This window comes from Pristiophorus japonicus, chromosome 3, assembly GCF_044704955.1.
Source record: "Pristiophorus japonicus isolate sPriJap1 chromosome 3, sPriJap1.hap1, whole genome shotgun sequence".
In the NCBI taxonomy this organism is placed as follows: Eukaryota; Metazoa; Chordata; class Chondrichthyes; family Pristiophoridae; genus Pristiophorus; species Pristiophorus japonicus.
In genome coordinates this window covers 160418849-160445726 of record NC_091979.1, presented here as the reverse complement: position 1 = coordinate 160445726, position 26878 = coordinate 160418849, and the positions used below count along the sequence as shown (strand labels likewise).

The following is a 26878-nucleotide window of genomic DNA, read 5'->3' as shown; positions in this document are numbered from 1 at the left end:
ACTACATCTAACTCCTTTTTGAATATAGTGAATTGGCCTCAACAACTTTCTGTGGTAGAGAATTCCACAGGTTCACCACTCTCTGGGTGAAGAAGTTTCTCCTCATCTCGGTCCTAAATGGCTTACCCCTTATCCTTAGACTGTGACCCCTGGTTCTGGACTTCCCCAACATTGGGAACATTCTTCCTGCATCTAACCTGTCTAAACCCATCAGAATTGTAAACGTTTCTATGAGGTCCCCTCTCATTCTTCTGAACTCCAGTGAATACAAGCCCAGTTGATCCAGTCTTTCTTGATAGGTCAGTCCCGCCATCCCGGGAATCAGTCTGGTGAACCTTCGCTGCACTCCCTCAATAGCAAGAATGTCCTTCCTCAGGTTAGGAGACCAAAACTGTACACAATACTCCAGGTGTGGCCTCACCAAGGCCCTGTACAACTGTAGCAACACCTCCCTGCCCCTGTACTCAAATCCCCTCGCTATGAAGGCCAACATCCTGGAGAACAACACTCCTGATTTGGGTGGTTTTAGGCACCGAACCTCAGGAAAGATATATTGTCCTTGGAGGGGCTGCAGCACAGACTCACCAGAATGATACCAGAGCATTTGAGGACAGCTTGCATAAACTTGGCTTTTATTCCCTTATGTTTAGAAGATTGCAGGGATGATTTAATCAAGGTGTTTAAATTGATAAAGGGATTTGATAGGGTAAATACAGAGAAACTATTTTCTCTCGTGAGAAAATCCAGAATAAGAGGACATAGTCTTAAAATTAGAACCAGGCTATTCTGTAGTGAAATCAGGAAGCACTTTTTTCAAGCAGAAGATAGTGGAGCTCTGTACCTCGCTCCCCCAAAAGGCTGTTGATTGAAATTTTCAAGACTGCGATCGATTTTTGTTAGGGAAAGGTATCGAGGGATATACAGCAAAGGCAGATAAATGGAATTGAGGTACAGACCACCCATGATCTAATTGAATGGCAGAAGAGTGTTGAGGGGCTGAATGGCCTACTCCTGTTCCTATGGCATTTTTTCCCTGTGTACCTAATTTCCCAGAGAAATCAGCACTGCTCAGTAGTTTCATAAAGTTTTTAATGGGATGTCTAGTTTGGCTATCCATTCGATGGCCGCCTGAGATACCGAGTGAAGAAATGAGATGCCTCCAGCAACAGATCTCAGTGGGCAGTTTGATGCAAGTGTTCCATGGCCTATGACTCATGGCCACAGTCGCACTTCGGGTCGTCCCTCATCTTCCACTTGTGGAGCAGCTGCCGCAATCGTCCATGCCCTGAGCGGATTCGGTTGAGCGGTGTCCACTGTCTTCGAGGGAGGTCGAAGCCAGGGACCTCTGCTGTTGGGTCAGTGATGAGGTGTTGGTTCTTTATGTCGCATACATCCCATGATCCCGTCCATCTGGATAGTGGGTCGATACCAGCGGCACGAATATTGGCTGCTGTTTCCCACAATGGCTGGCACAATTTTAACCGCTCCGTCAGCTGTATTAATGGAATATTTTAGCAGTTTCTGCTCAATAGATTTTCAAATTAATTGAAGAAAGGCTAAAGGATGTATTTCAAAATATTTAATCAGGTAAAATTTATAATAAGTGTTTTTTAATCAGAGTGGTGTATTTTTAATGGTGGCTATGTGTTTTTCTTTAAACGGTCTGTTGTGTGTGAGAGAAAAAGACAGGCTATTAATTACACACCTTTTGAATCTATGATTTGTGTTCTATAAAGTTTAGAAAGTGCAGAATGCTCAGAGAAGGGAGTGTTTTGCTTCACATTGAAAAAAATGAGTTTTGAAGCAAACTTTCTCTAATTATCTCACCTGATTATAACCTATTTTGCTAAAGTAAGCATTTTAATAACTAACAGTTGTCAGAGACGGACAGACGCACTCGGGTAGAAATTGGAATGCGTTGTGCACAAGTTTCGGGCACAAAAAGGTTGAGTAGCATCCCCATCTAGCAGTGTAGCAGCTTCCGCCCAGTCTGCGCAGACGTCGGTCCTACTGCTAAATTCGTGTCCTAATTTAGATATTTAAGGTGCCTAATGCCTGTTGAAGGACTCTTATCAAAAAATGAGCGGGCAGGCATCGGACCTGTACCACTCAGAATTCTTCTGCAGTCTCCATGGCCGCCAACACCAAGTAAAAAAAAAAAACGTTTTTACCCTTCCTGAGGTGCCTGGAGGACCAGAAGTGTTCCCCCCAAATCCACACAAGTCACTGCCGCTCCCCTACAGGTTCAGCCAAGCTTCAGGTTCCGTCTCCACAGTGATGCCCGGCCAAAGGATTCCCACCCATGCTACCAAACTCTAGCAGTTCCTCTCTCATATTATCAGATTGCAGGATTCCCACTGCAGCTCTTCTAAACCTCAGGGCCATTCCCCAGTACTGCTAAGCCCCAGTTAAACAAATACTTTGGTTCTCTCTTCACGAAGGAAGACACAAATAACCTTCCAGAAGTACGAGGGGACCAAGGGTCGAGTGAGAAGGAGGAACTGAAAGGATATCTATTTTCTATGTTTCTATAGCAGGAAGGGGGTACTGAAGTGCATGTTCAGCCATGAACTCATTGAATGGTGGTGCAGGCTAGAGGGGCTGAATGGCCGACTCCTGCACCTATTTTCTATGTTTCTATCATGTATTCAACCAGCATTGTAACCCATGTATAATCTGACCTAAGTTGTGCACTGTGAGAACAATGACCACTAGGTGGGAGACACTCCTAACCTGGGCCTTCAGGTACAAAAGGGGAAGCTCCACCCACCTTCATCACTTTGAGTGCTAAGGAATAAAGAACAGGTCACACACTGACCTCTCAAGCATGGGCCTCGTGTGCATTTATACTGTATAGTAAGGACCTATCAATAGCGACGAGAAACTGGGATTTAAACCACGCGAGCATGGCCACTAGCAGAACAGACGAGAGGTACTGTGTTAAGGAATGGTTGGGACAGAGATTCAACATTGGTAAAGCAGTACACAGTTCTCCAGGCAGACAGGGGCAATCGGGCATGCCCCAACATGTAGTCGAACCCAGAGGGGGAGTTCGACAGAAACAATGGCAAGCTGAACGGCGATTCACGCCATTGCAAGGGACAATGCAGCCAGTAATGGGGCCATCAACACCTGTTAATGGCGCACTCAAGGACAATAACAGGGGCAGTCAGGGACGATCAACTGGCAGGGGACGTTTTGTTTCCAACAACAGCTCATGTTGGAGGTGTGGAAGCACTCACTCAGCCGGAGTTTGCAGAGATGAGTAAAATACCTGCAGAAATTGCAGAAATGAACACTGGGGGAAATCGCTGGAAGCTGAAGTTCAGCGAGTTCATGTGGAGCACGTATACAGTTCATACACCAGGACGCCACTGATAATGATGGAAGTGCTCCTCAATGGCATCCCAGTATCAATGGCGCTAGACACAGGGGCCAGCCAGTCCCTGATGGGTATCAAACAGTTCGAAAAGTTGTGGGCGTCCAAGGCCAGGAGGCTAAAATTATCGCCGATTGACGCACAGCTACGGACTTACACAAAGCACATCATTCCGGTGCTAGGCAGCGCCACGGTAGTCGTGACCCACAAAGATTCTGAGAACAGGTTGCCACTCTGGATTGTCCCAAGGGACGGTCCCGCACTACTGGGGAGGAGTTGGCTTGCTGTCATGAACTGGAAATGGGGCGATGTCAATGCAATCTCCTCTGTGGCGCGAGTATCATGCTCACAGATCCTGGACAAATTTGACTCATTATTTCAACCCGGCATCGGCACTTTCATGGGGGCCAAGGTAGTGATTCACATAAACCCGGATGCCAGGCCAGTACACCACAAGGCCAGAGCGGTGCCGTACAATGTGCGGGAAAAGATAGAATGCGAATTGGACCGCCTGTTGAGGGAAGGCATCATCTCGCCAGTCGAATTGAGTGACTTGGCGAGCCCGATTGTGCTGGTGCTCAAGGCGGATGGGTCGGTCAGGATATGTGGCGATTACAAGGCCACCATCAATCGGGTGTCACTCCAAGACCAGTACCCGCTACCGAGAGCGGAGGACATCTTTGCGACGTTATCCGGTAGCAAACTTTTTTCAAAATTGGACCTGACCTCAGCTTACATGACCCAGGAGCTGGCAAGTGAGTCAAAGAAGCTGACCACCATCACGACACACAAGGGGTTGTTTGAGTACAACAGATGTCCGTTCAGGATTCGGTCGGCCGCCGCGATCTTCCAACGAAATATGGAAAGCCTCCTCAAGTCGATTCCAGGGATGGTGGTTTTTCAGGACGACATCCTCATCATGGGTTACAATACTGAAGAACACCTCCACAACCTGGAGGAGGTGCTACACAGACTGGACCGGGTAGGGCTGCGACTGAAAAAGGCGAAGTGCGTCTTCCTAGCTCCAGAGGTAGAATTCCTGGGGATGAGGGTAGCAGCAGACGGGATCAGCCCTACTGCATCCAAGACGGAAGCGATCCAGAGGGCACCCAGACCCCGTAACACGACGGAGCTGCGTTCGTTTCTGGGGCTCCTGAACTATTTTGGTAACTTTCTTCCCAAATTGAGCACGCTGCTAGAGCCGCTACACGTGCTCCTATGCAAAGGTCGCGAATGGGTCTGGGGGGGCAGCCAGGAAAGGGCTTTTAATAGAGCATGCAATTTGTTATGTTCCAACACTCTGTTAACACTATACGACCCATGTAAGAAACTTGTGTTAACGTGCGATGCGTCGTCCTATGGTGTCGGGTGTGTGTTGCAGCATGTCAATGTCAAGAGTCAGTTACAGCCGGTAGCTTATGCCTCCAGGAGTCTGTCCCAGGCAGAAAGGGGCTACGGGATGGTAGAAAAGGAGGCGCTCGCATGTGTATATGCGGTAAAGAAAATGCACCAGTACCTGTTTGGCAGGAAATTTGAGCTGGAGACAGATCACAAACTGCTAACGTCCCTTTTGGCCGACAACAAGGCCACAAATGCAAACGCATCGGCCCGCATACAGAGGTGGGCACTCACGTTAGCCGCCTATGACTATACAATTCGGCACAGACCGGGCACCGAAAACTGCGCCGATGCACTCAGCAGGCTTCCACTAGCCATCACTGAAGGGGCTACCGAACATGCTGCTGAGATGGTCATGGCTGTTGAAGCTTTCGAAAGCGAAGGCTCACCCGTGACAGTCCGTCAGATTAAAGTCTAGACAAATAGAGACCTGTTATTGTCTCTAGTCAAGAAATGTGACCTGAATGGGGACTGGGCAGCCACGTACAGGGCATGCCCTGAGGAATTTAAACCATTTCACAGGCGCAGGGATGAACTCTCGATTCAGGCCGATTGCCTACTGTGGGGAAACCGCGTAGTCATGCACCAGATGGTCAGAGAGGTGTTCATCAGAGAACTCCACAATGGGCACCCAGGCATTGTCATGATGAAGGCAATTGCCAGGTCACACGTTTGGTGGCCAGGGACAGATGCAGATCTGGAACTTTGTATTTGCAGGTACAACACGTGTGCTCAGCTGGGCAATGCGCCCAGGGAAGCCCCCCTTAGCCCCTGGCCATGGCCCGCCAAGCCTTGGTCATGCATCCATGTGGACTACGCAGGTCCTTTCATGGGAAAATTATTTTTGGTTGTAGTAGACGCCTACTCCAAATGGTTCGAGTGTGACATTTTAAATTCAAGCACATCCTCTGCCACGGTAGAAAGTCTACAGGCAATGTTCGCCGCCCACGGTCTACCGGATGTCTTGGTCAGCGACAATGGCCCGTGCTTCACAAGCACTGAATTCCAGGACTTCATGGCAGGCAATGGAATTAACCATGTCAGAACGGCACCGTTCAAGCCGGCCTCAAACGGCCAGGCAGAACGAGCAGTGCAGATAATCAAACAGGGGATGCTCAGAATCCAAGGAGGTTCCCTACAAACCCGCTTATCACGCCTCCTGTTGTCCTACAGATCCCGACCACACTCGCTCACAGGGGTTTCACCCGCAGAGCTGCTAATGAAAAGGACGCTCAAAACCCGGTTATCCCTTATACACCCCACCATGAAAGAAATTGTCGAGAGCAGGCGCCAGCCACAATATGACTACCATGACAAGAATGCGAGGGCACGATATATTGATGTAAATTATCCTGTTTTTGTGCTCAACTACGCTGCAGGGCCCAAATGGCTCGCAGGCACTGTGATTGCCAAAGAGGGAAATAGGATTCTGGTAGTTAAACTTACCAATGGACAAATCTGCCGCAAACACGTGGATCAAACAAAAAGGAGGTTCAGCAACCCCATAGAAGAAGCAGAGGAAGAACACGATGTAGAGTTCACTCCACCACAGGTGACCGAACACCGGAACCAAAGGGAGGAGAGCCCAGTCACTGTGCGCAGTCTGGACAGGCCTGAGGCACCGCAAACAGCAGACACTCAGGCCAGCGCCCAACAACCGGAGCCCCAACTCAGGCGCTGTACAAGAGAGCGTAAACCACCAGAGAGACTCAACCTGTGATCCCAATAAGACTTTGGGGGGGGAGGTGATGTCATGTATTCAACCATCATTGTAACCCATGTAGAATCTGACCTAAATTGTACACTGTGAGAACAATGACCACTCGGTGGGAGACACTCCTAACCTGGGCCTTCAGGTACAAAAGGGGAAGCTCCACCCACCTTCATCACTTTGAGTGCTCAGGAATAAAGGACAGGTCACAGATTCACTTTCTCTCGAGCATAAGCCTCGTGTGCATTTATACTGTATAGTAAGGACCTATCAATTAAACTTATTAGGCGAGAAATTGTGTTTGGGAAATTGACGGGATTGAAGGCCGATAAATCCCCGGGGCCTGATAATCTGCATCCCAGAGTACTTAAGGAAGTGGCCCTAGAAATAGTGGGTGTGCATTGGTGATCATTTTCCAACAGTCTATCGACTCTGGATATGTTCCTATGGACTGGTGGTTAGCCTGACATCGGTAGTGGGGAAAATGTTGGAATCAATTATTAAACATGAAATAGCAGCGCATTTGGAAAGCAGTGACAGGATCAGTCCAAATCAGCATGGATTTATGAAAGGGAAATCATGCTTGACAAATCTTCTTGAATTTTTTGAGGATGTAACTAGTAGAGTGGACAAGGGAGAACCAGTGGATGTGGTGTATTTGGACTTTCAAAAGGCTTTTGACAAGGTCCCACACAAGAGATTAGTGTGCAAAATTAAAGCACATGATATTGGGGATAATGTACTGACGTGGATAGAGAACTGGTTGGCAGTCAGGAAGCAGAGAGTCGGGATAAATGGGTCCTTTTCAGAATGGCAGGCAGTGACTAGTGGAGTGCCGCAGGGCTCAGTGCTGGGACCCCAGCTCTTTACAATATACATTAACGATTTAGATGAAGGAATTGAGTGTAATATCTCCAAGTTTGCAGATGACACTAAAGTGGCTGGCCGCGTGAGCCGTGAGGAGGACGCTAAGAGGCTGCAGGGTGACTTGGACAGGTTAGGTGAGTGGGCAAATGCATGGCAGATGCAGTATTATGTGGATAAATGTGAGGTTATCCACTTTGGGGGCAAAAACGTGAAGACAGAATATTATCTGAATGGCGGCAAATTAGGAAAAGGGGCGGTGCATTGAGACCTGGGTGTCATGGTACATCAGTCATTGAAAATTGGCATGCAGGTACAGCAGGTGGTGAAGATGGCAAATGGTATGTTGGCCTTCTTGGCCAGGGGATTTGAGTATAGGGGCAGGGAGGTCTTACTGCAGTTGTACAGGGCCTTGGTGAGACCTCACCTGGAATATTGTGTTCAGTTTTGGTCTCCCAATCTGAGGAAGGACATTCTTGCTATTGAGGGAGTGCAGCGAAGGTTCACCAGACTGATTCCTGGGATGGCTGGACTGACTTATGAGGAGAGACTGGATCGACTGGGCCTGTATTCACTCGAGTTTAGAAGGATGAGAGGGAATCTCATAGAAACATATAAAATTCTGACGGGACTGGACAGATTAGATGCGGGAAGAATGTTCCCGATGTTGGGGAAGTCTCGAACCAGGGGACATAGTCTAAGGATAAGGGGTAATCCATTTAGGACTGAGATGAGGAGAAACTTCTTCACTCAGAGAGTTGTTAACCTGTGGAATTCCCTACCACAGAGAGTTGTTGATGCCAGTTCATGGATATATTCAAGAGGGTGTTAGATATGGCCCTTATGGCTAAAGGGATCAAGGAGTATGGAGAGAAAGCAGGAAAGGGGTACTGAGGTGAATGATCAGCCATGATCATATTGAATGGTGGTGCAGACTCCAACGGCCTACTCCTGCACCTATTTTCTATGTTTCTATGACTGCCCCCATTGTTACCAAAGTACAGCGCTTGCCCCAAGTGCAATTAAACTCCATTCCCAAGTCAGTACTGCAGAGTACCAGATAGCTCCGATTGATGCTTATTAAAATGGTAAGGGATTAAAAGCAAATGCATAGGTCAAGAACAATTTTAGGTGTCAAATTGGGTACCGCCATTTTTGAGGCGGTGTCTGCGCCTGAGTGCTGACTTTAGCGCCGGGCATTAGGCGCAGCCTCAAAGTCCTAAATTTAGTTTTTACCGCCAAAGATGAGAGAGCAGCGCTAAAAAGTGGCATTGCATACACATCCTCGGGCGGGAGCTCAGGAGGCCGACTGAAGTTCCCGACGTGAGGCTGCCGCCATCCTAAAAAATGGGGGAAAAAAGAACTAAAACTTCTCCAATCCACGCACACACTTCCCCATTCTTAAAACTAATGAAAACATGCAGAAATAAATAAACAGATAAACTGGCAGTCGTACAAAGCAAATATCGCGACAGAGGCATTGTACTCTGAATGACGTCACCATGCGGGTGGCATTAGCCAGCGCAGGGTTGCCTCTTGGCGCTTCTGCCAAAGAGTCGACTCAATTTCGGTCGAGCCGTCGACGCTGCTTACTGACGACGGTACGCTTTGCCACCTCCCGCCAGTGGTAACGGGCGGCGTACAAAACCCAATTTCGACCCCTTAATCTATAAAGAACACTCATTTTCAGTTTTCACTGAATAATGAACAAAGTTGCAAAAATCAATCCCCAAAGCAGCAGTAAAAATCGCAGAATACATTAAAAAAATAATTTGACTTACTTAGCCACCATAGTTGAGTGGCCCTAATGTTGTCCCAAGGATGGCTTAAACATCCTTATTATAACATCACATCCTCTGACTCATTGTGAGTAATGTCACTAGAGATCTACTAATTAATTTTTAAAAATCAGTGAAATGCATAACTGGTACCAAAATGAATAAAATATATTAAAATGACGCCTCTGTAATCGACACAACCTAATTATATATCCAGTTAGATTGTACTGATTATTGTTCATTTGTCTTTGTTTCCTTTATAATATGATTTTTTTTTAATATGTTTGTTTAGGATGCATCAATTGCTCACAGATTTCACGTAATGAGAGAAAAGCATCCTGAAAAATTCAACAGCAGGTAAGAGTCTGCTTTCCCTCTTTTTTTTCTTCTTTCCTCGAAGAGCTACCCAGCCACGCAGTCACACTATCATGATATAATTCAAGTAATACAATTGCACATTGAAAATTGGGACAGTTTTTGTTCGTTCCAATTCATAACTGACTCTGCAGAAATATTGATTAAGTACATATATTTTTCATTTCTGTTCATTGTTTGCTTGGTTTACATATGGTTTTAAGAACTTTTAATGCAATCATGTATTCTGGTATATGATAAAAGTGGAAATAACAAGGTCTTAAATGAAAGACCAATTGGTGATGTAGTGAAGAGTTTTTCTGAGGGCATTGTATTGAGTACAGAGAACAGCTAGTTGGAGATGATTAATCTTCATGAACTTTTATTCTGTCTGATTTTAACATCTCTGTCGTGAAATTGTTTATTTTAGTGGCAAAGTGACTACAACAGACATTGTGGCATTTTCATTCCTTACAGAGCAGTAAAGCATAGATCTGTTTGAACGTTCTGCTGCCTAACTAACGCAAATTAATGTACAAATCAAAGTTTAGCAAACAATGAATGAACTGATCTTTTTTTATTGGTTTATGTTTTCTTAATTGAACCTGCTAGAGGTCATTCTTGGACTACTTTTGATCAGAAGAAAATAGTATTTGAATATAATACTATATTGCAATGCTCTACCTCTCTACCTGTAAGATTGATTGGAAGCAGATTCAATAGTAACATTCAAAAGAGAATTAGATAAATTCTTGAAGGGAAAAAAAATACAGGGCTTCAGGGAAAGAGCAGGGGAGTAGGATTAATTGGATAGCTCTACCAAAGAGCTGGCATAGGCACAATGGGCGAAATGGCTCCTTCTGTGCTGTATCATTCTAGGATTCTATAACTAGATGTTACTGTTGGCCATATTAGCAGACAAATGCTTGAGGCTTGACATTCCTGTGCCACTTTTTCAAGACAAGAACTAATCAATGAACCCTAATAGGATACCGTTGTGTCTTTAACTAATGCACTCACAGCTGGAGCCCCTTCAACAATTTTCAGATATGCCTTCGTGTCAGTTATCAGATTTCAAGTCTGTCACAATGCCTCTATTATCAGATTTATTATTAGTGCACTAATGCCTAACCTGTGTATCTTTGAGAGCTGCTTCGGTGCATACCATGGAGGTATGTGGGCCACACATCAAGTTGAAATCAATGCACCCATTAATTTGTTTATATCTCAAGTTTCACAGATGTTGGCCCTTTCCAAAAACTCTAAGCCCACAAAGTTCAAACAGAACAAACTAGCTTGTAAGAAATAAAAGTGGAAATCTGGGGTTTGTGAGCCAGATTACCTGGGCCACATCAGACCGACAGGCCTTACTTTGGAGACTCCTGGGTAAATGCTTTCTCTAAAATAATAGACAAAGGAATGTAATACAAATGCATTAAGGATTTTCCCACTAATATTAGTAACTGTTATGGCTGAACAGTTAGACTTCAGTAACTGTATTTTGATAATTTAACTCCGTATCCTTCCAGTTGGCTTCTGATGCCAACAAATCATATCTGGAAGACAAAATGGATTCCATATCCCCATCTTATCCATGTGAGTTTTCTTTATTTGGGAACATTATTACAGTGATTATTGTATTGATTTGGCCTTTTACTTATTTGATATTTTGTGTCCCAGTGCTTGAAAAGAGAGTGTTTTCACCTCTGGGTGCGGGAGGAATAAATCGACCCAGATTCCTGATCGTGATCACTATCCAGCAACCGTTCCTGGGAATGCCTGTGTTAGGATATTGAGTGAGGAGAGGGTCAGGTTCAGGTGTGGTTTCTGCCTGCACTTAATGGCTGTGCTCACAGGTGAAGAATACTTACCTATATAAGAGACAGGATGGCAGCCTTGAAACTGTACTGCAGCAAGGTGACGGCATCTTCAGGGAAGGAGAAAATTGAAGGAAAGAAGAGGAAAGGGGTTCTGATTTACTGAGTGTAAACTCAATGGAAATAAGTAAGACCTCTTTTGAGGATATTTTGAATAACTCTAATATAATGGGATGTCAATCAATTACATTCCCATGTATCACCAGTTATAACAGTGTGCTCTGCGTCAGTTGGGTGCATATTCTCATGATAAATGGCAGAGAACTGGAAAAATAAGTTGCAGTAATGTCCAACACTATGATTGAGTACAATAACTGTTCCACCTGTGATGGATTGGAGAATTCATGACAGGCTCATTAAAAGACAATGGCCTAGAAATTCGGGTCATTTGCGCCTGCCATTAGTGCCAACGGGGCACAAACGACTTTTCGCCGCAGGAGTTTAGCGACGGCAGTAACCCGCAGCGCCCCGCTTCGCTGGCAATGACGACGTCATCACTGTGGGCAGCGCCCCAGACCCTAAATTGAGTATCGCCTCCTGAACCAGCGCCAAGCTATGCCAGTGACAGCTTCAGGGGCTGTGTACAGGGCGGCCAGCCGCTCGCAAGTTAAAGAGGGGAACCTTTGAAATTTTTTTTGAACCGATTTCATTGAGCGTCTCCTTGGCACTTTGACTGCGGGGTCCGTGCTACATTCAGTCAGCCTGGCAATCTACTTGAGCCCCCGCTCCATGGTGGCCAGTTTCATCCCTCCCGAGCTTGCAGCTTGGACCCTTCCCTTTAATGAAGGGAAGAGACCCTCCTACGTGGCAGCGCTAACACGGTCCAGTGTGTAGCACTGCGCCCCGCTCCCAACCCGTCTGCCCTACTACTGCCCCAGAAAGGAAGTGGAACGCGTTATTTTGCACTCCACTTCCTTTCGGTGGCGGTAACCTGAATTTAGCTAGCGGGGCAGGACTTCTGCGCCTGGTGCAAAATGTCCCGCCTCACGGATGTTACCGCCCCCAAATGGGATGCAACGGAACTTCACCCCCTATATCTATGGTTTCATTCTGTGGGTTCACCTTTAAACAAACCTGCTTCACCTCAGCTACCTGCGACAGTGTAGTATTATTTGTCAAACATGGTGAGATGATCCATACTTTTAACTGGTAAAGAAGTATAATTGCAATACCTCAGTTCCAGCTATGTATTAAGTATTACATTACTTAATGCTAACCTATAGTAGAGGTTTCCTGCTAGGTCACTCCAAAAGTGGCAGCAGATCAGAACAGTGTGATGTTTTTATCTGCAGAACTCAGCAGATGTATTAATAATACAAAGCTGGACTACTTTAGTTTTTTACATCTAGTGGTTAATTTGGTAACTATTTGGTTATTGTTGCTTTCTTTCATTGTTTTGATTGAACTAAGGAATATGTTGGAAAATGGTGCACCTGCATATTCGAGTCATGCAGGAGCCTGACACAAATTCTGTTGATTGTTCTATTTGGATAGATCAAGACTGCTCAAGTATGGGCAACTCCAAGGTCTATACAGCAGATCAAAACGACTTTCAAATTCCTGCTTCAAAAACCTGCAGCTGGGGATTTCCCACTTCTGTACAATATCAAAGCAATTCAGTTTTCTGGGCTACTTTAATTAAATTCCAGACGATATAGTGTTTCGTCGTGAAATATGGTTTTCCATTCAAAGAGATGTTCTTAGAATAGAGATTTAGTTGTTTTTTTTTTAGCAACTTAGCTGTGTAACATGACAAGAAAAATACTGTGGGTTTTATTTTTGAGATTTGAAAATTATGTCATTAAAAAGGATCAGGCCGCAACTCATTTCTGCTTGATGTACAGAATCCTCCTTGAGTATTTAGCTATTTTCTCCAAATGTTATCATTTCATCTACACAAGAGAAAAAGCGATGTTTTCCAGCTGCTCGGAGTGACATTTCTTACTTGAGACAAATCTTTTGCCACCTTTTGTGTTTGGATGATGTCACAGTTTCTTTAACTGCTGGGTAAAATATCCAGAGGAGCTACAGATATCCACCCTTGAGGGCTTTTTATTGCATTTTTAGCAAAACTTTACCAATGAATAAGCAGAGGGTGAATTTTCTGTGTGTTCATTGCCATTACCACACAGAAAACTACTACATTTCCATGTCATTTTAAATCAAACAGAAAATGTTGGAACTGCACAGTGAGTCAACGAGCATCTGGGAGCAAAAGATATGTTAACACTTAAGGTTTGATCATTCATCAAAACTCCTGAAGGACCTGGAGAAAGGTTACACTCAATCAGTTAGCATACCTTCACTCTCTGATCTGCTGTACATGTGTGTCTCTATGTTTTTTTCTATGTCTCTTTCCTGTTTTCAATTTTAGATTTCTGTGGCGGGGGGGGGGGTTTATTTCAGTATTTCATGTAATTTTATTCAACACACAATTTGACCTTGTCCTATTGTCAGAAATACCCAGTTTAAAACTTAAATTGAATTGGAATGAAATTGATATTGAAGGGATGTTAAGTGTATTAATTTTAAATACATGTAGTTTGGATTTTGTAGTTTTGAATGAAGAACTTACATTTTTCAAAATAGATGAAATGGAGGGAAGAAAAGTCCAACAAAATAAAGTAATTTGTAAGTATTTGAGAAATACAGGAGCCTAAAAGAACCAATGGAGTTGAGGTTTGTATATGTTAGCATTTCTGCCAGCAGCCATTAGGAATGTAATATCCTGTTGAGTACAGTAATAGCAGTTACTGCAGCAGCCAGATTGAGTCTCCCGACATTTTCAACTAAAAATCATCATGAGCAAAGCTTCAACAAAAGATCTTGAGGTTCCTGCTGAACTCCCCGCTATTGAAATTGCCGGCATCCATATTAATTACAAAATCTCTGTTACTACAACAGTTACTAAACAGACTGCACAAAAAGTAACAAGTGCTTCACATTGCAAATGTTTGTTATCATACTTGCAATTAAGAAACTCATGGCAATATTGGAACTTTAAAATAATTAGATTACTAGATAATAAAAATGAGCTCTTCTGTAATGTGTAACGTTTGTTATGACATTTTGACCAATGAGAGTCAAAATCTAATTGGTTGAAAATTTTTGATTTCTGCCACACTTTTCATTGTAATTCAACAACAACAACAACTTGTATTTATATAGCACCTCTAACATAGTAAAACGTTCCAAAGTGCATCACAGGAGTGTTATAAGACAAAAATTTGACACCGAGCCACAGAAGAAATTACGGCAGATGACCAAAAGCTTGGTCAAAGAGAGAGGTTTTAAGGAGCGTCTTAAAGGACAGCATTGGTAGCAGTGGCTACCGCACAGTCATTGTGGAGACGACGTCCCGTCTTCAAACTGAGAACAATCTCGAACGTGTTGTGTGGCACTACCACTGTATTAAATGGGATAGATTCAGAACAGATCTTGCAGCTCAAAACTGGGCATCCATGAGGGCTGTAGACCATCAGCAGAATTGTACTCCACCACAATCTGCAGTCTCATGGCCAGGCATATCCCTCACTCCACCATTACCATCAAGCCAGGGGGCCAATCCTGGTTCAATGAGGGGTGTAGGAGAGCATGCCAGGAGCAGCACCAGGCATACCTAAAAATGAGGTGCCAACCTGAGGAAGCTGCAGCACAGAAATACATGCATGCTAAAAAGCAGAAGCAGCATGCTATAGACAGGGCTAAGCGATCCCACAATCCATGGATCTTATCAAAGCTCTGCAATCCTGTCGCATGTAGTCGTGAATGGTGATGGACCATTAAACAATTAACAGAAGGAGGAGGCTCCATGAATATCCCCTTCATCAATGATGGCGGAGACCAACATATGAGTGCACAAGACAAGGCTGAAGCGTTTACAGCAATCTTCAGCCAGAAGTGCTGAGAGGATGATCTATTTCGGCCGCCTCCTGAGGTTCCCACTATCACTGAAGCCAGTCATCAGCCAATTCGATTCACTCCACGTGATATCAGGAAACGGCTGAGTATACTGGATATAGCAAAGGCTATGGGCCCCGACAACATCACGATTGTCGTGCTGAAGACTTGTGCTTCAGTACCAGCCGCACTCTTAGGCAAGTTGTTCCAGTAGAGCTGCAACATTGGTATCGATCTGACAATGTGGAAACTGCCCAGGTATGTCCTGTCCACAAAAAGCAGGACAAATCCAATCCGGCCAATTACCGCCCCATCAGTCTACTCTCAATCATCAGCAAAGTGATGGAAGGTGTCGTTGACAGTGCTATCAAGCGACACCAATAAACTGCTCACTGATGCTCATTTTATGTTCCGCCAGGACCACTTGGCTCTAAACCTCATTACAGCTTTGCTCCAAACATGGATGAGAGAGCTGAACTGCAGAGGTGAGGTGAGAGTGACTGTCCTTGACATCAAAGCAGCATTTGATTGAGTGTGGCATCAAAGAGCCCCAGTAAAAGGGAAGTCAATTGGAATCGGGGGGAAAACTCTCCACTGGCTGGAGTCATACTTTCATGTATTCTACTGTCATTGTAATCTATGTATAAACTGACCTAAGTTGTACACCGTGAGAACACTGACCACTAGGTGGTGAACTTGTGGGAGACACTCCTAACCAGGACTTTGAGGTATCAAAGGGGAAGCTCCACCCACCTTCATGACTTCAGTTACTGTAAAGGTGACTGGTCACAGAGTGACCTTCTCTCTAGTATGAGCCTCATGTGCATTTGTACTGTATAGTAAGGACATATTATTGGCGACGAGAAACTGGGATTTAAACCACGCGAGCATGGCCACGAGCAGCACAGACGAGAGGTACTGTGTTGGTGATGATTGGGACGATATTATTGAGAGACTGCAGCAAAGTTTCATCACTAAGGAATGGCTGGGACAGGATTCGGCAGACAAACGCAGGGCTCATCTCCTGACGGTTTGTGGATCCAGGACGTACTCCCTGATGAAGGACCTTCAAGCGCCAGAGAAGCCGGCGGACAAGACGTTCGAAGAGCTCAGTAAGTTGATTGGAGAACACTTTAAACCAGCGAGCAGCATGCACATGGTGAGACACCGGTTTTACATGCACCGGCGGCGAGAAGGGCAAAGCGTTCCAGACTTCGTGGCAGACCTCCGGCGACTGGCGAGCCTATGTAAGTTCCCAGATGCATGCAGAGCGGAGATGCTGCGAGACTTTTTCATTGAGGGCATCGGGCACGCTGGGATTTTCAGGAAACTGATTGAGACCAAAGACTTGACCCTGCAAACAGCGGCTTTGATGGCCCAGCCATTTATCTCAGGGGAGGAAGAGACTAGAATGATGTTTGACAAAAATCTTGGTTTGAATGCAGCAAATGGACAGGGAGTCAACAATGTTAACGCGGCACACAGTTCTCCAGGCAGATGGGCAATCGGACATGCCCGAGCATGTAGCCGAACCCAAAGGGGGAATTCAACAGAGACAATGGCGAGCTGAACGGCGATTCATGCCATCGCAAGGGACAATGCGGCCAGTAATGGGGCCATCAACATCTGTCAATGGTGCGTTTAAGGACAGTTACAGAGACAGTCAGAGACGATTGACTGGTAATGAATCTTTTGTTCCCAACAACGGCTCATGTTGGAGGCAAACACACAGCCAGAGCTTGCAGGTATCAGTAATATACCTGCAGAAACTGCAACGTCAGCGGTCACTTGACACGTATGTGCAGGAAGCCTGCAGCCAGGTTGATGTACGAGGAGGACGGGCCCAATGTAAGCCCTACGAGGCCAAATGGACACTGAGGGAACTCGCTGGAAGCTGAAATTCAGCGAGTTCATGTGGAGGACATATACAGTTCATACACCAGGACGCCACAGATAATTATGAAAGTGCTCCTCAATGGCATCCCAGTATCAATGGAGCTAGACACGGGGAACAGCCTGATGAGTATCAAACAGTTCGACAAGTTGTGGGCATCCAAGGCCAGGAAGCCAAAATTATTGCCGATTGACGTACAGCTACGGACATATACAAAGGAGATCATACCGGTGCTAGGCAGTGCCACGGTAGTCGTGACCCACAAAGATTCGGAGAACAGGTTGCCACTCTGGATTGTCCCGGGGGACGGTCCCGCACTACGGGGGAGGAGTTGACTTGCTGTCATGAACTGGAAATGGGGCGATGTCAATGCAATTTCTTCTGTGGAGTGAATATCATGCTCACATGTCCTGGACAAATTTGACTCACTATTTCAACCCGGCATTGGCACTTTCATGGGGACCAAGGTAGTGATTCACATAAACCCGGACGCCAGGCCAGTACACCACAAGGCCAGAGCGGTGCCGTACGTGATGCGGGAAAAGATAGAAGGCGAATTGGACCGCCTGCTGAGGGAAGGCATCATCTTGCCAGTTGAATTCAGTGATTGGGCGAGCCCGATTGTGCCGGTGCTCGAGGTGGATGGGTTGGTCGGGATATGTGGTGATTACAAGGCCACCATCAATCGGGTGTCACTCCAAGACCAGTACCCGCTACCGAGAGTGGCGGAACTCTTTGTGACGCTATCCGGTGGGAAACTTTTTTCAAAATTGGACCTGACCTCAGCTTACATGACCCAGGAGCTGGCGAGTGAGTCAAAGAAGCTGACCACCATCACAACACACAAGGGTTTTTTGAGTACAACAGATGTCCATTCGGGATTCGCTTGGCCGCCACGATCTTTCAACGAAGCATGGAACGTCTCCTCAAGTCGATTCCAAGGACGGTGGTTTTTCAAAACGACATCCTCATCACAGGTCGCAATACTGAAGAACACCTCCACAACCTGGAGGAGGTGCTGCGCAGACTGGACCGGGTAGGTCTGCAACTGAAAAAGGCGAAGTGCGTCTTCCTAGCTCCAGAGGTAGAATTCCTGGGGATGAGGGTAGCAGCAGACGGGATCAGACCTACCGCCTCCAAAACAGAAGCGATCCAGAGAGCACCCAGACCCCGTAACACGAGCTGCGTTCGTTCCTGGGGCTCCTAAACTATTTTGGTAACTTTCTTCCCAAATTGAGCAAGCTGTTAGAGCCGCTACACGTGCTCCTGCACAAAGGTCGCGAATGGGTCTGGGGGGGACACCCAGGAAAGAGCTTTTGATAGAGCATGCAATTTGTTATGCTCCAACAATCTGTTAACGCTATATGACCCATGTAAAAAACTTGTTTTAACATGCGATGCGTCGTCCTATGGGGTCGGGTGTGTGTTGCAGCATGTTAATACCAAGGGTCAGTTACAGCCAGTAGCTTATGCCTCCAGAAGTCTGTCCTTGGCAGCAAGGGGCTACGGGATAGTAGAAAAGAAAGCGCTTGCATGTGTATATGCAATAAAAAAAAATGCACCAGTACCTGTTTGGCAGGAAATTTGAGCTGGAGACAGATCACAAACCCCTAACGTCCCTTTTGGCCGACAACAAGGCCATAAATGCAAGTGCGTCGGCCCGCATACAGAGTTGGGCACTCAAGTTAGCCGCCTATGACTATACAATTCGGCACAGACAGCGCACTGAAAACTGCGCCGATGCACTCAGCAGGCTCCCGCTAGCCACCACCGAGGGGGCAACTGAACATGCTGCTGAGATGGTCATGGCTGTTGAAGCTTTCGAAAGCGAAGGCTCACCCGTGACAGTCCGTCAGATCAAAGTCTGGACAAATAGAGACCCGCTACTGTCTTTAGTCAAGAAATCCGTCCTGAATGGGGACTGGGCAGCCACGTACGGGGCATGCCCCGAGGAATTTAAACCATTTCACAGGCGCAGGGATGAACTCTCGATTCAGGGGACTTGTCTGCCTTTAGTTCCATTATTTTACCAAGTACTACTTCATTAGTGATAGTGATAGTTCCCTCCTCCCAATTGCCCCTTGATTATCAATTATTGGGATGCTTTTAATGTCTTCTACCATGAAGACTGATACAAAATATTTGTTTCAAAGTCTCTGCCATTTCCCTGTTTCCCATTATTAATTCCCCAGTCTCATCCTCTAAATGACCAACGTTTACTTTAGCTACTCTCTTTTTATATATCTGTAGAAGTTCTTACTTTTTGTTTTTATATTTCTTGCTAATTTACTCTCATAAGCTATCCTCTCTCTCTTTATTATTTTTGTAGCCGTCCTTTCTGGTTTCTAAAAATTTCCCAATCCTCTGGCCTTTCACTAATCTTTGCAACATTGTATGCCTTTGTTTTCAATTTGATACCATCCTTTACTTCCTTAGTTATCCATGGATGGTTCATCCTTCTCTTGGAGTCTTTCTTTCTCACTGGAATATATCTTTGCTGAGAGTTATGAAATATCCCCTTAAATGTCCGCCACTGCTCATCTACCGTCTTACCTTTAATCTATTTTCCCAGCCAACTCTGCCTTCATACCTTTATAATTGCTTTTGTTTAAGTTTAGGACACTAGTTTGAGACCTAGTGTTCTCCCCCTCAAACTAAATTTCAAATTCTACCATGCTATGATCACTCTTTCCAAGCAGATCCTTTACTATGAGATCATTAATTAATCCTGTCTCATTACACCTTACCAGATCTAAGATAGCCTGCTCCCTGCTTGGTTCCACAACATATTGTTCTAAGAAAGCATCCCGAATACACTCTATGAACTCTTCCTCAAGGTTACCTTTGCCAATTTGATTTGTCCAATCAATATGAAGATTAAAATGATTATTGTCATACCTTTCTTACAAGCCTCCATTATTTCTTGATTTATACTCTGTGCCACTGTGTAGCTACTGTTAGACCACTCCCACCAGTGACTTCTTCCCTTCATTTTTTCTTATCTCCACTCAAACTGCTTCTACATCTTGATCTTCTGAGCCAATATCATTTCTCACTACTACACTGATCTCATCCTTTGTTAACAGAGCTATCCCACCTCCTTTTCCTTTCTGCCTATCCTTGCAAAATGGCAAATACCTGAATATTCAGTTCCCAGCCTTGGTCACCTTGCAACCACATCTCTGTAATGGCTATCAGATCATACCCATTTATTTTTATTTGTGCCGTCAATTCATCTATCTTGTTACAAATGCTGCGTGTATTCAGATAAAGAGCTTTTAATTTTGTCTTTTTACCATTTTTGATCCCACTTTCTGATGCACTCTTATGTTTATACGCTCTGTCCCTTCCTGTCACAGTCTGGTTATCATTGCTACCCTGCACTATTGCCTTCTCCTTTCTTTTGACTTTTTAAATTTCCAACTCACATGATCCCTCCCTCCCCCCCCCCCCCCCCCCACACACACACACACACACACACACACACACACAAATTAGTTTAAAGCCCTATCTACAGAGTTAACAAACTGAACTAATTGAGCAATTTGGTTTTTTTTTTCCTTCCTTTTTCTCTTGTAGCCATCGACTTGTTACTGGGGTACAGTTCCACAGGAGCCAGTTGCCCTTCAGTACCTTTGGCAAGTGGCTATTATTCATATGTGAGTCTTGACCGTAAGTGTCAGCGTGCAATTCTCTAATGGGTTGCACTCTGTTCACACCCATTGTTCACATGTGCACACTTCCAGCTGCGGTCACTGGAAGTAGACAAGAGCAGGAACCTGGCTGATATTTCCATCCCTAACCCAGGAGCAGTAAAGCCTACTTGAGATCAACTAACTCAGCCAAGTCCAGGGATCGAATCTCAGACCTTCCTGGCCTATGTGGGCCATCCAATCAATGGATAAACTAATTTGAGTCATCAGGATCACCCACAAATATTTTGTTTATGTTTGATTGCCTCATAAGTCTTTTCAAAGCACCTTAATGCGGTAATGAAAGTGCCAGCTACAAACCATATAACATAGTTAAATGTAATTTGGATCAGTGTCAAATACAATCATTTCTTCTGAAAGACATCTATTATTTCTTGCAGACTATGTTTAGTCTACAAGTTCGGATCTGCAATATCCAGAATAAGTTGCTTCCACTTAGGTCTTGCAAGTTCTTTTCATACAATATGCTGCTGGATATCTTTCCTCAGGCTTTCTCAATTTACATGTTCAGGCACTTGTACGTGTCTGCCATATAGGTGGGCTATTTTTATTACTTAGCCAATTGAGTGACTTCCTTTCAACTGCTACACATGGTTCCTCAACCTTTCTATATGTTGATACGTACTGAAGCTATTTAAAATTGTGACTCACCAATACTACACATTGTAGTTAAATATAGTACTCATTAGAAACATTTATTATTTTTAATTATCAAATCATTGTTAAGACCATAATCAAAGATCCAACAGGTCTGTTGTGGAATCGGGGCCACAGAGTTTATTAAAACATGGGTTGAAAGCAGATTGCTTCAATTTTTGATTGAGTAGTTAGGGGAAAACTGTTTCCACTGGCAAGAGGGTTGGTAACAAGAGCACACAGATTTAAGATCATTGGAAAAAAGCCAGTGGGGGAGATGAGAATTTTTTTTATCCAGTGAGTTGTTATGATCTGAAATGCAATGCCTAAAATGATGATGAAAGCAGATTCAATAGTAACTTTGAAAAGGGAAAAGGGATATATACTTAAAAAGGAAAATATTTGCAGGGCTATGGGAAAAGAGTGGGACTAATTGGATAGTTCTTTTAGAGAGCTGGCACAAACTCGATGGGCCAAATGGCCTCTGTCTGTGCTGTAAGATTCTATGTTGTATTAACGCCAAGGCCCCAGTTGCAGCATGGAACCAAGTAGATCATTCAATTAGCGCATGGTCCAGGATGAGCTGGGTTTTTTTTTAGCACTTTATGCAAACATTTTTGTTGTGTTTTGCTTCAGTTAACAGTTTACAATTAAGTATATTGAGTTTGTGTTTTAGATTTTTACTGTTCTACTTTCTTTTGATCATTGAATGTTACATTTTTGTTCTGCTATCTTATGTTGTGCTTAAGAATTTGTTCTGCCATTCAAAGGCTTATGCTGTGAATTTATGATTATTGGACAGCCAACCTTTATCATAGATTCAACTCCATTGTACACTGATGCAGTTATGGTGAATATCCAAACAGGTTTTACATTCAATACAATTTTACACAGACTAAAGCACTCAGTGCAGTGCCTCATGTGTTAAGTGCCGTTGTGTCCACTGGTCTGACAGAAAACATGTTATTGTTCATCATTTAGTAAATAGGTTAAATTGGTGCATAACTCCTGCCCTGTGGCAGTTGAGCTTGTTCGAGGAAATCTGGGCTTTTATTATGTATTGGTATCAACTCACTCAGCCAATTAAACTGTTAATTTACAGTAATCTATTCACTAATGCACTGTGTTGGCTTTATGGTATCCATCAGAAGCTTTTAGTTGGTTTATCCTATTCCAGGGAAAACCCTTTGAATCTAAACCTGCCCCTTTGGGAATCATAAGATTGCTTCATTCCCTAGCAGAGAGACATGAATTAAAATGTTGCTCAGTTTTAGGAACTGTGCATGTGTGGATGTTGGATGAGGCAGGCTTGGTTGTCAGCCTCTATCGTCAACACATACCCATGAATAATGGCCACTTGGGTGAGATACTGGAGCCCGAGGAACTATACCCTAGCAAGAAGTCACCAAATTTAGCAGAGAACTGGAAGGGGAAAATATTGTCAGAAAAAAAGGAAAATATAATTTTAACAGACAGTCTATAAAGTAGGACAGCCAGTAGAGGATGGCCCTACTGTATAAATTGTGGTCTAGAAATTGAAGTGTTTAGCGCTGGCGGTTAAGGCCCGTTTTTGAGGGGAAAAATAGCAGCCGCAATGACGGCCATTTTCAGCATGTCGGTAGCACTGCCAATACCCATGCTCACTGGAGATATTTAGAATCAGCAAATCGTGACGTCAGTGAATGCGCAACGTTCACTTGACTCCCGATCTGCCATTTTCATGTTTGTCACTCCACTTACCAACTTGTGTTAATCATGACTAGCTGACCAAATGTTCACTAGCAAGAAGGAGCCTCCAGCAGTGCTATTTAAAGGGATCATCAACAACAACATGCAGCTGACATGGTTTTTCAGTTTGACTGGCTCTGTGTAACTTTCTGCAGCTCTAAACTTGTTTCAAATTCCTGAGGTGACGGGAAGTGTTGGTACAAATAGAGAACGTCTTCGTTCTTATTCAGACCATGAGGTGCAGCGCTGCTGGAGCAACACGTGGCACCAAATGGAGAAGAGGATTGGGGTAAAGAGAGCAAGACTCTCATAAAGGAGGCCTGTAACCCACCACACTTAAAGGGACAGATCCACACACTCAAGCGATGTAATAGCAACTGTGAGTTAGATGTAAAATGTGTAATTGATCAGAGTTGTGTACATGCAATAAGCAAAGAAAAGGCACGCTATTGCGATCAGAGCTACAGGTTATTTACAATGAGTAATGAAATGTTGTGCGATGTAGGATTTCAACTGCTTTCAGTCAATGCAGCAAGCAGACACGCATCGGGAGCACACAGGTCCAGTGAGCTACCCAATGTAGTAGCCTGCGTCCCTGGGACCAGAGTTATGCACCATGGAGTGTGGCCACAAGCAGCCAACACATATAAGCTGCAGAGCAAGTGATCTCAAGAGGTCAACGGCATCATTATCGATACCCTGCCCCTGATCGGCTCCACCTCTTAGGCACCTGATGGTACCAACCGCTACAAGTCTGAAAGAGCAAACTGTGCTAAGGCGCAACCCCCAGACCCCATCGCCACCAAGGCCATACCCGTGAACGAAGGGTCACCCGCAACGGTTCTCCCAAATGGGTCTGGGACCAGCCAGGATTCCAAACCAAATAACGCCCAGGCATGCGCGTCAGCATTCCCTGTGCACTGCTAGACAATTGCTCCTCGGGGAACAGCAGCAACCCAGGGCGCAAGGAAAGGACAGGGAGGTCACAGGCATCTGTGAACCTGCCCGAAGCTAGGAGCAAAGGCAAAAGCCCCGAGAGCAGGCAACTTGAGCCAACCAGGTTCCCACTGCCACCACCAGACTACCTGGACACCATCCAGCAGTTCTGGAACTAGCTTGTCCTCACGCACTGGTGCTGATACCTGTACCGATTCCAAGTACGTATCAAGAATGTATCTCACCAGTCGAATGTACGTGCCTCACAACTGTACCACAGATGTAATGATATAAATGCAATTTTTTTTTTCGGGACATGAATGTAATGAGCCACCAGCATACTCTATATGTGGGGGGGTGGTGGTGGAGAATGGAGTGGTCAGGGACACACACAACCAGAAACCACCAGCACCTCTACTGCCAACGAAACACCACCCACTCACCCAAGATAGAAACGACCCGCCAAGGGTCAACCAGATAAAGCTAAGCCCAGAACACAGTCAATGCAGAGGCAATTTGCACTAAAGGCTTGGGGGAGAGTGATGTCATGTATCCTACATGGTTACTGCTTATACTATTACAAGGTGTGCCACCAGAGGGCACCGCAGTGGGAGACTTGCAGGTTACCTGTACAGGTGTGCCTGACCTAGTATAAAAGGCAAGTCACCAGGTGTGATCCTCACTCTGGAGTTATCAATAAAGGACTAAGTTCAAGTACAACACATTGCCTCGTGGAGTCATTATCAGAGCATCCAAAGACATAACAGTCTGGAGACGACGAAGGTTGAACAGGTTCCTACTGGTTCTGTAGTTTAGTTCCACTCCAGCGGGGAGCTTGTTGAGTGTGAGGTGGAGCATGGCAGCGAGGAAGGTTGAGAAGAGGGCTGGCACGATAGCGCAGACTTGTTTGACCCCGGTCTGGACGGGGATTGGGTCTGTAATGGATCCGTTGGTCAGGATCACGACTTGCATGTCGTCGTGGAGCTGGCGGAGGATGGTGACGAACATTTGGGGGCAGCCAAAACTGAGGAGAGCGCTCCATAGACCTTCATGGTTGACAGTATCAAAGGCCTTTGTAAGGTCAATGTCTACTACTGTGGCAGCACTCGTGATACCTTGATCCTATGTCAGTCCAGCGTGCCAGCAGTCTTCCAGCCACCATGTTAAACCTGAGGATGGTTGCTCGGGAGCAAGGGCTAACCAAGCTGTACCTGGCTGAAGGCTCCCCTCCACAACCCCACCACTCCATCCCAGAACTCAAAGAATGAGAGTCATGCTGTCACCAGGAACATCATCGAGCAGACCATCGGGCTACTGATGCTGCCTTGACTGCTCAGGACTCGGCGGAGCGGGAGTCCCATTTCATGGTGGTCTGCCACATGCTTCAGAACTTGGCCGTCATGAGGGCGCAGCGCGTGCGGGACCGCCTCAGAAGGAGGATGAGGGAGAAAGGAGAAGAAGGAGCCAGAGGACAAGGAGGAAGACAGCAAATCCTCCTTCCAGACAGGTGGCTCGTGAACACGTCATCAGACTCCGATTCGATTGAATGAAATCCCAGGTCCACATTGCACACCACATTCCCATCATACCATCCCTCTGTTCACAGAACATCACAGCGTCCTGCTGGGCACAAAGCTGAAAGGATAGCCACCACAAAACAAACATATAAACAAAATTAATCAAATTAATACATTTATCAGTAATCAATTAACATTACAATATGAATTAATCACTCTAGTCCTCCTAAGTATTCTCACCCAGTGGCTGCAACATGGCTGGTGGAAGGCTGCTGACTTTCCATGGGAGAGACAACAGATGGCCTTGCAGGATGACCACGACCAGCTGTGGGCCGAGAAGGCCCAGCTGTAGACTGCACAACATCTGCATGGGCGGCAGCAGTCTGGGCTTGCTGGCTGACGGGCAGCATCAAGGGCAGTGGTGGGAATAAGAATGCTGTCATGCTGAGAGAGGACAGCAGGTACTTGCTCCACGGTACCACTGCTCCTCCCTTTGGGCGGTGCCTCAGCATTCTGAACAATCTGTTGGAGGACAGATTGTTGGCCTACTGCGACACCCTACAAGCCCCTTTCCACACTCGGAAAACCAGCAATCTAAGCTTAGGTGGCAGCATACTGAGACTGCATGACAGCAGACTGATCTTGCGTGGCAGCAAACTGAGCCTGCAGGAGAGCAGTCTGCACTTCCACTGCTGCACTTCCATTGCTGCACTGAGATGTTGGGTCACGTCTGCATGTGCTGCAGTGGAAGTTGTGCCATTGCCGATCATGCGCAGCATTACGGCTGGGTCGACGCGGTCTCTCCTGGAGTTGTCCATCATTTCCAGCCTGCAAATCATGGGCTCCAAGCTCTGAGCAAAGCCCCGGCCAATGTTGGAGCCAGACTGCTCTGTGCTCCTTGACACTGACCAGAGGCTCTCTGGCTGGCTGGCTTGCCATTGCACTTAGCATTTCGATGTGCATGGTCCTCACCCTTCTTCTGAAGGCCGCCCCATCGAGGTTATCACCAATGAAGTAGTTCTAGGTAAAATAATGGGACTAAAAGCGGACAAGTTTCCTAGACCTGCTGCCTTACATCCTCGGGTCTTAAGAGAAGTTGTTGCAGAGATAGTGGATGCATTGGTTGTAATCTATTGAAATTCCCTGGATTCTGGGGTGGTCCCAGCAGATTGGATCACTGGCAAATGTAACGG

General features: G+C 45.4%; 1 protein-coding gene across 1 annotated transcript in view; it reads left to right on the top strand.

Annotated features, from left to right (window-relative positions):
- Positions 1 to 26878, top strand: part of LOC139259133 (diacylglycerol kinase beta) — an 805220-nt gene that overhangs the window by 562827 nt on the left and 215515 nt on the right. The window contains exon 20 of the mRNA XM_070874836.1: positions 9423 to 9487. Within this exon, the coding sequence (XP_070730937.1) occupies positions 9423 to 9487 (65 nt within the window). The remainder of the gene's footprint in view (positions 1 to 9422; positions 9488 to 26878) is intronic.